Source organism: Notothenia coriiceps, unplaced genomic scaffold, assembly GCF_000735185.1.
Source record: "Notothenia coriiceps isolate Sejong01 unplaced genomic scaffold, NC01 NC01_scaffold00024054, whole genome shotgun sequence".
Taxonomy (NCBI): domain Eukaryota; kingdom Metazoa; phylum Chordata; class Actinopteri; order Perciformes; family Nototheniidae; genus Notothenia; species Notothenia coriiceps.
In genome coordinates, this window is record NW_011356755.1 from 7,224 (window position 1) to 21,119 (window position 13,896).

General features: G+C 41.1%; 1 protein-coding gene across 2 annotated transcripts; it reads right to left on the reverse strand.

Moving 5' to 3' along the window:
- Positions 1-1,170: 1,170 nt before the first annotated feature.
- On the reverse strand, positions 1,171-4,966 carry tk2 (thymidine kinase 2). 2 transcript variants are annotated; one of them, XM_010782029.1, is made up of 6 exons: positions 4,860-4,966; positions 3,823-3,896; positions 3,370-3,458; positions 2,549-2,628; positions 2,353-2,433; positions 1,171-1,926 (listed from the first exon to the last, which is right to left on the reverse strand). In XM_010782029.1, the coding sequence occupies exons 1-6, from the start codon at positions 4,872-4,874 to the stop codon at positions 1,840-1,842; spliced, it is 426 nt and encodes a 141-aa protein (XP_010780331.1). In that variant the 5' UTR covers positions 4,875-4,966; the 3' UTR covers positions 1,171-1,839. The 2 variants fall into 2 exon arrangements, with proteins under 2 accessions (XP_010780331.1, XP_010780330.1); XM_010782028.1 differs by having other exon boundaries at positions 4,830-4,966.
- Positions 4,967-13,896: the final 8,930 nt, after the last annotated feature.

Consider the following 13,896-nt stretch of genomic DNA (forward strand, 5'->3'; position numbering starts at 1 on the left):
GTTAACCTTAAAGAAAGCCCTCAGGATTATAAAAGACCCCCATCACCCCAGCCACAAACTGTTCTGTCTGCTGCCGTCTGGCAGGCGGCACCGCACACCGCAGCACCCGGACTAAAACCACCAGACTCAGGGACAGTTTCATCCCACAGGCCATAAGACTGTTAAACACCTGAACTCTGTAAAGAACATCCATAACATTCATCTGGCTGCAATTTACAAATGATTTATCTAATATATCATATTCAATCACTTGCATATAGACTGTTATTGCGCTATTCCACTATTTTTTTTCTGTGTTGTGTTTTTTATTGTGTTGCACTGTTGTTTTCATGGACCTAACTACACTTTGTACGCATGACTAATAAAAGCCTTGAACCTTGATTGGTGTTCACATCTCTGTTATTATTTTCCACATGTTGATGATAAAGTAGCTGTAGAACATTTTCCAAATCTCAGAATTGCAACCAGGAGGCTGACACTGATGTCCTCCCCTCAGCTGATGGTAATGATGACATGAACATTAGGCTAAGTTATTTTTGTCTGTTCAAGGCTGTAACTGTTATTATAGGTTTGCAGGGATATGTACTTGCTGTGTCACTGATAGTTGCTCTTGTAGATGAAAACACGTGTTATGTCTCTCCAGTGACTATGATTGTAAGTGTATGACTGTTTTCTCCAGTCCAGTGTTAGAGGCAGTTTGAGAGTGGTAGATTATTCCTGCTGGGATTGACATGTCAACAGCAAGGTCATGTTTTTGTTTACAAATATTGTTGCTTTATTAAGCATACTGCTGTACCTGAGAGCTCCTCCAGCCTCTGAACGTTATGACCTTGCGTCGCCAGACATGTGCCTTTGTTATTAGCATGTTTTGTTTGTGTGACCTCTGCACAAGTGGACACAAGTTTTTTTAAAGTATTTATTGATTGTAGTCAAATAACTTCTTAAAAGGATGAAATAAAGACAACTCACAGTGCATGGATTATTTTTGTTTCGATTAAACGAGAGATCAAATGTGACTGCAGGGATTAGATAATCTGGACTCAAAATCAAAAGGACATGCTTTACTGTATGTACAGTATGAACAATGGTGCCCAGTGGATTCAGTTGCACAATTTTTTGTCAGTCTACACATTTAAACGATCACAAACCATGTGCTACAATACCCCACGATGTATAAACATCTGATATTTTATTCCTTATAAATTCTTCAATTAACATTATCTGAACAACAGAAGAGCAGACACATAATACACTGATTAATATAGTCACATTCGTAAAAAATAGCAAATGTTCCTTAGATAAAAGGAGTTACAGAAAAACATTGGAGAACCTGTCCCTACTTGAATTAAATATTTGTACAGTGGATTTACACATGTGATATCTGTGGAGCTGGAATGGTGTTTGTCTAGTCTATGATGGACTCACTGAGGTAAACAATCCAACACATTACACGTCATATCTGGGTAACAGCAACATCCAAGTGCATTTCAATTATACATCAAACCAATAAATAAAAAATGACCAGAAATCTTCCCGCAAATGAGAAATGAATCAGTTCAAGCTCACAGTTTGAAGTTTGAGTCTTTTCAACTTCTGTTAAGAATTGTTTAAGTGCTTTGTTAAAAAACTGAGTTATTAGAACAGTTTAAGATTCTCTGAAGCATTTACACCCTTTAAGTGAGAATACCATTGTTGGTGAGGAAACATTAGAATAGCTACTAAATATAAGCAATAGCCCCTGTTAATACCTATGGACTAAACAGAAGTTGGAAATATAGTTGTCCATTGAAGAGAAATCTGCTGTCAAGTTACTAAAAAGTGAAGAGTGTGAATTTGGTATCAGAGAGAGCTAGCTGTGAGGATCTTGTCACGGTTTTCTTTGTACTGGTGCAGCATCTCCTGGAGGTTTTGGTCAGCAGGAATCACCTGCATACACACATCAAACATCATGTTTAGAAATGCATGAGACAAGAACACACATGTCATGTTTGCTGAGACACCAGGAGAGGCAATAGAGTGATGCAGGAACACGTCTGGAAAGGAGTACTCCCGGACTCCCTTGTCTTGAAGTCAAGAGGTTTTTTTAATTATTGTGTTTTGACGATTAAATAAGGTCTGTGGTTAAGACAAGCTGAAGATATTTTTGAAGTTGATTCTACAACATAAAATACGTCAGTAAATGCCTCGCTGGTGAATGTTTTTAAAAAAAAAAGTTTTTAAATGGAGTCCTTGCATTGGTAACCTTGTCACCTTAGAAAACATGTCATCACTGCACGCTTCTATAACATCACATCAAAGGAGGGAACTATTAGATCACAGCTCAGAAAGCCACACAGATCTGCTCTGCCTCACCAGAACAGGAGCAGGAAGAGGGGAGGAGCTTTTCTTGATGAGCCAATCCTCATGCAGCTGGTGGATGGACTCCAGATACTCCTGGTGGACATGGTGAGCCATTAACAAAATGAGAGTCTTCACACTCTTCCCTTTAAGTTGGTTGGCAGCTTGTCAGTACTGTTAAAGCATATCTTGTGATTGTTAACGTCCTCACCAGTGGAATGACTTTCTCCTCCTCCCTGCTCCTCTGCTTCAGCCTCTCATGGCAGGTCTGAGGAGACGTCTGCAGGTACACTGCAGCCACAGGAGAGGTTCGGACACATTCAAATGAGACAAATGAGACAAGGGGGGGGGGGGGAGAGGTTATCATGCCTTTAAGACTGAATGTTGGGACCACTCATGGTATGGTTTCATGGGAAATGACAGGTTTTTCATTGCTTTGATTTGCAGTGCTAAAAGATTATTGCAATTTATGTGACTGGAATATATTCAATGAATATCAATGTTCCCTTCTTTAACATATCCAGAGGGAACACCTATACATCCAAATAGTTTTCTGGAAATGTGTATTATTAGGAATTGATGTTATGGTTGCTTAAAAAAAGTGTATAAAGATGTACTTTATCAGATGAGTTCTATCTCTGTTTAGATATGATCATTTGTAATCTGGGTAGGAACGCTGCAAACCCCCACCTCCTCTACAGTCAAATAAAGCAACATTAGGATATTACCTCTAGCACTGACGGCAACATATCAAACAGAATGCATTGTTTAATGTCAAAGATGTGATGTTTAACCTCAGAGGGCTTTGTCAACCAGAAAAGATCAAACAGGACAATCTGCTCCTCAGCTAAGAATAAACACCACCATACACATTACAATCTGTGTTATTTTTAGTAACTGGTGACAATAGATTTTTAGTTTCCAATCAATCTTCCTATAATAACGTAACTGTATTCTCCATTTTTCTTTTTGTGTCTGGCAGATCTTTTATTTCAATACACCTTTAGTAAATGTGGGTTTTTGTATTCTCACCAATCAGATCCACAGGAATGAAAATGTTAGTTGTGATCCAATCAAACCACTCGCTGAGGACAGCGAAGTCCACCTCAGGCATTTTGCCACTGAAAAGAAATATGATCAAATCACAGGTTTAGTAGTAATGTTTGGATTATTGATACATTTCTGACTGCTCATTCACGTCGCTGGTCATATATTTGATTGTTTAAGCCAAAACAACACATATTTAGCCTGGTTATTTATTTATACAGAATCAAATGTCATCTATCGTGATAACATTTGTAAACCATGACAGAAATTGAATTCATATTGCCCACCCACACATTCTCATTCTTACAGAGAAATGTGGACATAAAACAATTGTTCTACAACAGAATCCTTCAAAGCAGCATTATTTGAGATCAAATGATATGCTGTGAGGATCTATAGTTCTCTTTTGGACAGGCGTGAAGGTTCTAACACACATACCTCCTGTAGAGATTCTCCACAAAGATGTACTTGGCACTGAAGATGGAGCGCTCCATCATCCTCACAGGGGCTGACTGGAACAGAAACAGTAAGCACATACTGCTGATCACATTTTAATGTCAACACCTCAGCTATCCTTCTGTTGACAAAGCAGGTCGACATAGGAATTATTAAAATGGTGTAATCTAAAGCCACGTTTCCATTGCACGGTACAGCTTTATTTGTCTCCACTGCAGGTGGCAGCTCTTCAGTGTAGGCGAAGAGATCAGCTGTTCACCATAGCAACGCTTGAGACTCATGTGTAAACAGGAGACTTGCTGAATCCTTTCTTCAAAAACCTAACAGAGAAGCGTCTGCACTTAAGGCCCCTACACACCAAGCCGATTTCGGCCGTCGATAGATGGCGATAGATGAGCGTCTCGTCGCCCTACTCAGATTGGTGTGTCCCGCCCCGTCGTGTCTTTTCGGCCATGCCGACACCTTCCGCGGCCGATTGAACATGGTGAATCGGCCACGGAGCCTGCGGAGGCTGTCGGCAAAAGAAATCACTCTGATTGGCTGTTCAGCTTAGTGAAACACTATTTGTCTGAATGGGAGTGGAGCAGTACAGTACTTAAGTAAATGTACTTTGTTACTGTCCACAATCTGCCTAAAAGTATTTTAATGTTGTAGCTGTTCAAGATGGTCATTTTAAAATGTTTTAAAAATATACTGTTTGTAGATAAACCAATAATAATGCTAGGGCTGCAACTGACAGTTATGTAGGAACATTTTTATTTTTGTCTTAACGCTGTGTGATTAAAAGAATAAACACAAATAGGAGGATAGGCATACATATTTGCTATATCTTGCCCCACTGAAAAGGCACTGCACCAATTCTGTTAAAATATTGGCATAGTTCATCCCTGTGCTGCTTGGCTCGAGCTGTAGCATTTGTTGTTTGTATATCACACAGTCTGTCTTCCGGTTGTTGCCTCTTTTGAATGAAGAATACACACTACCGCTACCTGCTGGTAAGGAGAGTTATTTCCACTCACGCAGGCGCAGTGCATACGTGCTTCTTGGCTGGCGGCTGAAGTCTTTGCGGTGTGTTCCAGTGCGACTGTTGGCCAAGACGCAGAGATGTGAGCCGACACAACAGTCGTGTTCCGTCGGGATGTGTTCTTTGGTGTTTGTTGTTTTAATGTTGTAGCTGTTCAAGATGGTCATTTAAAAATGTTTTCAAAATATACTGTTGGTAGTTAAACCAATAATAATGCTACGGTTGCAACTGACAGTTATGTAGGCACATTTTTATTTCATCTCAACGTTGTGTGATTAAAAGAATAAACACAAATAGCAGGATAGGCACACATATTTGCTATATCTTTCCCCACAGAAAAGGCACTGCACCAATACTTTTAAAATATTGGCATAGTTCATCCCTGTGCTGCTTGGCTCGAGCTGTCACAGTCTGTCTTCTGGTTGCCTCTTTTGAATGACGAATACACACTACCGCCGCCTGCTGGTAAGGAGAGTTATTGCGACTCACGCATGCGCAGTGGGTACGTGCTACTTGGCCGTCGGCTGAAGTCTTTGCGGTGTGTTCCAGTGCGACTGTTTGGCCAAGACGCAGGAGACGTGAGGCGACACAACAGTCGGGTCCGTCGGGAAGTGTTCTTTGGTGTCAGTTCGGTGTGTAGCGGCCTTAAGGCTCACCCATTGGCTGTGCAAGGGTATCTTGCCTGCTGTCTGTGTACACTCAAAAAGAAGTGCAAAAGCAGCCTGACTCAGTGGAACATCTGTTGAGGTCATCTGTATGTTAGCATCTACAGTAGTTTGAGGTCTTGCATTTGTCCTTAGGCTTTAACTGTTGGTAGTGGTTTCAAAGAACTGTTAATGTCTACATGAATTGCTTTCAGCCAGCTATCCCTCTGTCCTTTCTGTACAGAGGACATTACCATGGTCTTTGCCCAGACTTGCAGCACAGGCAGGTGAGGTGTACCATTCAACTTGATCAAACTACTACCTCATAAACAGTTGTTGCAGCTTCATCACTTGGTGTAGGGGAATACATCCTCCTACTCCTTTCACCAATTAGATAGGTAGGAGCTACTTGCCTTCATGCACATTTCAAATGCAGATATCCAGGATGACCATGAAGTGGCCAGGCCCAGGCTGTTAGGGCCCTGTTTCAGGGATAGTGCTTAGAGGACATGTTCAAAATGTGTATCCATCATTGGATATTGTAGCAGAAAATATGGATGACCAATAATCGAATGTTTGTTTTGGATCTATGTTCTGATATTAGAACTCTGACTGTTGCCTTTGCCTACAACTTAAAAGTAATCACCCCTAACTCCCTTTGGAAATAATTCATATATCTGAAGTAGAACTGCGATTCTTCATTTCAAGAGTTATATTTTTTGACTTGATAGCTTCGGGCTCCAAAAAGCTGGCAGGAGTCTACGTGTTAGGGTTGTTTATCTGACCAGACGGGGTGGCAGTATCACCTTCCACCTCCACACCCACTGTCCTCAGACACTGTACAGTATCTCCTCATTATGTCAGGTCTGATATGCAAAGTAGCCCCAGGAACAACTGTAGCATGGCAGAGGCAGACAGGGGCAATGTTTGTGTGTTTGTGCACAAGCAAGGCTGTGTGTTGTACGTCCTCCTCTGTCTGTATTTGTGTGTCTGGATGGGCTCCCCAGCCAGTGGCAGCTCTTTAGCTATGATTTTACATAGAGAGGGTATCGAGTTCGGCATCACCACCCCAAGCAGATTAACACACACCTTATCCTCCTCTTGCAGGCTCAGCCTCAAGTGCAGGCTCAATATGGAAATGTAGTCAAATGGCCAACTGGCATCAGCGACAGGATAAGAGACTACAGAGACTTGGTAGTCAGGGTGATTCTCCTGCAATAACCATTTAGGCTTAATTTCTTTTAGAATTTAGGCTGTGTTGGTTTACTGTAAAAAAATAAATAAAACAAGTCCATAAAGTGCATATATGTGTGTGTAAACAAGGACACATATACGTGTTTCATTTGGACACCCTGTTTATTGCATATGTGTATGTGCATATGAGGGTGTGTATGTTTGTGCTTGATGCAGAATCAGTGGAATGAGAAAACAGAAAGCTCACCCAGGCATTTGGCTGCAGTCCTAATTGGCTGTGTGCTGTTGACAAGATGCTGACAGAGCACATCGCAACGACAGGTTCTCTGTTTCATCTTCTGGGTTTGTGAAAGTATTTCCTTTGACGAATTCCCCGCTCTACTCATTTCAAGGCATGAAAAAAAAAAAGTGCTGCCCTTTGACAAGTTACAAAGCTTGTTTTTCTTGTGTTTGGATACAATAGAAAGGGAATGTGGAGGCTGGAGATAGCCCAGCCTTAATGAGAGTGTGCTCTGCCTCTTATCTGGCCTGGGTGTTTCCTGCTCAGTGACCTGCTTGACTACCTAATGTATGTTTGTCACATCGACGCATTTTACTACTGGAATTTCTTTGGTGTATAATATACTTATATATACTCACCAGCGATACACAGCGAAACTCATCCTGAGCACAAACAAACTCACAGCCGAAGTAAAAACAATAAGTTTGGCTTGATATTGAGTAAGAAAAAGGTGTGTGTGTGTGTGTGTGTGTGTGTGTGTGTGTGTGTGTGTGTGTGTGTGTGTGTGTGTGTGTGTGTGTGTGTGTGTGTGTGTGTGTGTGTGTGTGTGTGTGTGTGGATTGGTTAATTTGGACCAATCAGCCTGGTCATAGCTCTGGGCGTGGCTTCTGGGTATTCAGACGTCACGATGCACAGGAAGAACATGAGAAATCTCCAACGAGGCGTTTTGGGGAGGTCTTCTCTCTTTTAAAGCTTTACTCCCTACAGGGTGTACTTTGAGGGTTTTTGACTCTGCAGACCGTTCACATGGATAAAAACCTTCATAACACACAAGGGGACGGGTAACAACCGGAAAAACATGGCATCGGACCTTTAATACGAGGTCCCTTCAGCTGACCTTTCCTTTTGTGTACACTTGATGTGAAGTTATGTCACAAGCATAGACTGGTCACAAGACAATTTTTACCGATATATTATTATCAGGGGGATTTACAATCTGTAAAGTCATTTAACAGGGGGGATGGCAAGGCAAGGCAAGTTTATTTATATAGCACTTTTCTGTACGCGACAATTCAAAGTGCTTTACAAAACAAATGTTCAACATTTGCTTACGAAAACAAATAAAAAGACTTTTTTAGGAATAAATACATTAAAAACATATTATACAATTTTACAACAGACATTACAAAGCAAAGATAATAAAATAATAAAAATAAACACCACAGGTATACAATACATGTTTAAAAGGCATATTGTAGTTCGAATATGATCATCTCAATTAAAAGCAGCGGCAAAGAGATATGTTTTTAGTCTTGATTTAAAAATAGTAAGCGTTTCTGCGGACGTGCATGATTTGGGTAGTTTGTTCCAGATTGTTGGGGCATAATAGCTAAATGCTGCCTCTCCATGTTTTGTTTTTACTCTCGGAACCGATAGCAGACCCTTCCCAGAAGACCTGAGGCACCTTGATGGCTCGTAATTATGCAGGAGTTCAACAATATACTTTGGTCTAAAACCATGTAATGATTTAAAAACTAGCAATAGTACTTTAAAATCAATTATTTGGCTGAATGGAAGCCAATGTAGAGATTTCAGAACCGGACTGATGTGATCCACTCTTTTAGTGTTAGGACACGTGCAGCAGCGAACCTCAGGAAGAGCAACTAAAGAGGAATCCCTCTTGAAAGACGGAAGGACGTGCAATAGATTGTGTGCATACACAATAGTCCTGATAAACATAATCAAAAATAGAATATAGACACTATATTAGGCCTCCATAGCTGAAGCCTGAGTTAAAAGAAAGAAAAAAAGGCAAAGAGAGACGCGTAGTAGTGCTTGTGTAACACAAACAAAAAGGGGTTATTAAAAAATGCAATGTTTTTTTACACGTCAAGTTAATATTATTTTTAGTGTGAATGCTGTGCCACAACATTCCACTATAGTACTTCAAATCTTTATTAGTGTGAATGCTGTGCCACTCCATAACTTCAGCTTACTTTCAGCTACAGGAACCATTCAAATATTAAACTATTCAGCCTGTTCAGGAATCGATGGGAAACCTTCAACTTTTAACTTTTAAAAAATATTTTATACTTTTTGAAATATTCAGCTTTTTAAACTCTTTTTTTAACATTGAAGTCAATGGGAGATGAGCCAATACTTTGACTCTCCATAACTTCAGCTTATTTTCAGTTACAGAAACCATTCAAATATTAAACTATTCAGTCTTTTCAGGAATCGATGGGAAACCTTCAACTTTTTCAAAATATTTCATACTTTTTGAAATATTCAGCTTTTTAAACTCTTTTTTTAACATTGAAGTCAACGGGAGATGCCTTCAAATCCTACACTTTGCGCCAAATGCTTCTCCTTCCACATACTTTCAGCTAAACACTTCATTCTAACTTTCAAATGATCACAAGACCTTCAGCTATTCAATTCCTATTCAGATATGTTTGATATCTTTTAAACTTTTTGAGATATTGAACTTAGTTTGGAGCTTGGTAGAGAGGCCTTTTTCAGATTTTAACATTAGAGTGGATGGAGCAGCTCGTTAAGCCTAGAGTGCTTTGATCTCAAAACAGAGTGGAGCAGAGCTTTCTCCCCCAAAAATGTTTTAAACTTGCCATAATTCCCAAACCCTACACTCCTCATACATATTGAAAAACGTTGGAAAACCTCTCCTAGGTTGGAAAATTAAAAAAAATTAAGAAAAAATCTTAAACAAAATGCCTCTTGAGGGCATGAAGAGAGAAAAAGTCCAGCTAGCTCCCAATTGATTCCCATGTTAAATTGTTCCGGATCTTTCTTCAGAGCAGAGAGAAGTACACTTTAGACAAACTGCTCCCATCTCCACATTTTACACACAAAACTCCAAATAAAAGCATATTTCAGTTAATTGGGGTTCCCTGATGCTCACGGTCTGGTAATCTTTTTATAGGAGCCATAGTTTTTGAACAGGTGGTAAAATTGTCAGATATACTGCTCAATGCATTCTTATGGGACTCAGTGCTGCAGTTGGTTGTCATGGTGTTGCTGGGCAGATTGGAGCCATTTGATCTCTGGGTTTACACACACAGGTGTTTGTAAACATTCAATCACTACTACTTACATTTGATATCTTTATTTAACTCCTTCAGCCTAATTTCAGCTGCAGGAACCATTCAAATATCAAACTATTCAACCTTTTCAGCACATGATGGGAAACTTTCAAATGTTTCAAAATATGTTACTTATACTTTTTAATATATTCAGCTTTTTAAAGTCTTTTTTTAACATGGAAGTCATTGCAATGCATTTGAGCTGTAACAATTAATACACACACAAACATGTTAAAAAAAGACTTTAAAAAGCTGAATATATTAAAAAGTATAAGTAANACACACACACACACTCACACACACACACACACACACACACACACACACACACACACACACACACACACACACACACACACACACACACACACACACACACACACACACACACAAGCTTGAATGAAACACAGAGACACAGGAGTACTTGTACTGTAGCATATTATTTTTGAATCAATCCTTTATCAAATGATTAATTTCACACATAGTAATTTCCGCCGGAGCACCCGTGGTATAGCCTCTCAGACGCCGGCCAATCAGAACGGCTTGCCCGGCCCCGACTGGCGAATGACAGACAGCCAAGGATCCATCGGTCGAGAGAGGGCAGCGGGTGGTGTCCCGCTGAAGTCACAAAAGCAATATTTGAGGCAGCTGAATGGACCACTAATGAGACATTGGATCCTAAATGATAACAGAATGTTTATGGGAGGTCACCAGAGATGGCTGATGAATAATAAAGGGGGTTGGAGCTTGGTGAGGGCAGGTGAACTCACCGGGCTGTGGTTAGCCCTCAGCTCAGGGCCGGAGCAGCTACAGGCCAACGTTTAGAGGCTCCGTCAGCCTCAGGAGAGGGGCATCGAGTGAGAGGGGCAAACAAATGCCAACAGGCACAGAGCCCGGGACAGCACCTGGCACCCGGCAGGACCAGGGTCACCGACACATAACTGGGATAATGAGACTCAGTAGTATGAAGGGCCGCAAACAACATAAAATGACACCAGAAGATGTAGGCATTGAAGCTCTAGTTGTTGGTAGTAATGGAAATGTGCGCTCATATACAGTATAGTAAGATAGTTCCTGATTTAAAATTAGAAAAATTAACTGAATTGTATTAAGTTAATTTAAAGAAATATAGCAACTTATGACACTTTTTTTACATGTATGTGCTTCTTCTAGAAGAAAATGGGTTTTTATAAAGATGAAGTGTTCATATTTCCTTTAAATCTATGTTAATGTGTGCTTGAAAATGGCAAGAGCCATTTCTTTTCAGTGAAGATCACTATAAATCCACTGTTTCCAAAGCAAAGTCTTTAAATTGTCGTCCAAGCTCCAAGATTTTAGACTAAGTTATTGCAAATGCTCACATTGATAAGCTAAACTAGCTTTTTAAAGGATAGATAATCTACAAAATCATTTTAAATGTGTTGATTTCTGCTATTTACTGAGGATTCTCAGCACTGCACCCAAACCTTCATACTTGCATCTTATTGAGAAATATTTTCCAATTCAGCTCACACTATTGCTATATTGTCTTACACATGACACCTGAAGCAAATGAGCAGGTATGGTTAACCCTGACCGGCCCCATGTAACATTAATGAGGGCAGGTGTACTCGAAATAACCCCACTGGAACTGGAATCTCAACCTTTTTGGAAGTGCACACTCCAATTATTATAATGCAACAATAAAACATAGTTACATGAGACTGTCTACGGTTAAAATTTCCTCGGAAGCAGCGCAAATGTGTTGCTATATAAAGCAGATTTTTCTTGAAAATGGCTGGATGATAGGGAATTCCATTAGTGCCTCCTCTCTTTTAACTGCCTCTTCCTGCTTATGTAGTCTCCCTCCCCCTCCAACCCATTCAAGTTTGCACCCATTTCACAATAAAAGCCCTTTTTTCCCCCTTCCCCATCCCGCTGCATTAGCTCGCTGACAGATAAAGGGAACAGAGCGTTGCCTTCCAAAGAAAATGCAGACACATCAGCCTATTCTGCTTAAAACATGCATGTGGATGAATGGGTCAGGTGGAACTTTGCTCGGAGGGCGCTATGTCTTTATATATGTTCCAGTGCGCAGTCTGCGGGGCTTAACACGCCCCCCCCGGGCATCTCTGAGGCTCAATGAAGCCAACACATAAAGAGCCTGCTCCTCTGCTCGCCCTCCTTCTGAGGGTTACATAACAATGGAAGACGCAGGCGTACCGGTGCTGTCGCAGCCGGAGGTGAAAGTAGGCCTGTTAAGCCAAAGGGGTGATGGTTGCATATCTGTGTGTGTTAGAGGAAAAAACAGCTAGAAGCAGTGGGCTGGGCCGACGCAAATGGAGCCACTGCTGGACAAGAAATTTTATTTACTTATTCATAAACTCAGCACTCAAGGGCTGCTTTTCAACACATGGTGTGTTGGCTTTTTCAAATGTAAAGCAGAAATAATTACCCACACGTGTACATGAGGTATACATCAGGTAACAGGTGAAATGAAGAACACATCATTGTCCATATCTTTTCATTGTAAGCTTGATAGAGGCAACGCTTGTATGCAAAATGTAAATGCTTCCTGCACGGTCTTGAGTGACACGACCTCCCCCAGGTCCCCCAGACGCCACGAGGTGAGCCTGCTATGAAACATTGAATCACCTCAGCGGTGCACACGAAGCCTGCACCCCCACTGATCGCCCCTCCGGCAAGCCCCTGTGCAACAACACGAGGCTTTTACCAAAGACAAGAGGACCTCATGAATATTCATGTCACCAACACGGCTGGAGACGCAACAGAAATCCCCATCGTGCGAAAACACACAAGTACACCAGTGCAGTACAGTATGCATGCATGGTGGTGCTGCTATCTCTCTATTTCTCTGTCTTTCTCTGACACACTGCCCGCCCACACACATCCAAATGTCGAAACGTACTCGCGTGCAAACGCTCAGACTTCCACCTACATGCTTTCATGTTTACGCGGTCTGGAATACTGTGGACTTCTCCTCTTCATTATGAGCTCCTCCTTCCTAACACAGGATAATTTGTGTGTCACATTACAGAAGCAAGATGAAATTCAAATGTGTAAGTTAATTATTTGTGATGAATCTATATTTCAAAAGCTGCTTCTTCTCTTTATTTATATCTGCCTATAAAGCGCTCACATGCTAGATTTGCAGCTAGACTGACCTCTGCACAACCCAATGAGTTGATTTGGGAAGGCGTCGCAGCACTTGGACAAATTCACACTGCGTTCCCCCTCGTGTTCATGAGTCAGTGCTTCCCATCATGTCCTCGCTTGGCTCCGCGCACCGCGTGTTCAACACCTGCCTTTCAACTTCACAGTTAGCAAGTTGATACAGTAGCTTCAACAGTATGGAGGCAGAGGCTCTTGATGATAAGAGAAGATGACAGCCCATCTGATGGCAGCTTTTGAGAGTCGTGACGAGGTCGAACCTATGGGCCCAGACAGTGATGAGGACCCTCGTATTACTGCTGTATTCTGTGATCCCCTGGCAGCGCGGCTCAGCTCACAGCTGGCCATTTGGTTTGGTGTTTAAGTCAAATGTGGGTGAGACAAAAGGTCACATTTGGAAATCAACGATATACTGTCTCAAGTTGTCATTAATCTAATTGGTTTATCTAAGATGTATTTCTGAGGGCATGGGTCAGAGGACAGTTTCAACATATTGACTGGATGTGTAAAAAGTGTACTTCCTACCTAGCCTATAATATACTGTTCTTAACAGTTCATTTGTTTGGTTCTTCTGGAAAGCATTCCTTGAGCTTTAATCATTTTCAGCAGTGTCAGCATTAATATGTGTTACTGTACAAGAGAGATGAAACAATCCGTTGATTAATCTGCAACTATCAATCCACAAGCAGCCACGCTAGCAGC

Excerpts from the sequence above, each read along its gene's own strand:
- tk2 (XM_010782028.1), bottom strand. The coding sequence starts at position 4,874 with ATGCACTGCGCCTGCGTGAGTGGAAATAACTCTCCTTACCAGCAG. Across the intron at positions 2,629-3,369 it reads CATTCCTGTGGATCTGATTG|TGTACCTGCAGACGTCTCCT; the intron begins GTGAGAATACAA and ends CTGTGGCTGCAG. Across the intron at positions 1,927-2,352 it reads CTCTTCCTGCTCCTGTTCTG|GTGATTCCTGCTGACCAAAA; the intron begins GTGAGGCAGAGC and ends GTGTGTATGCAG.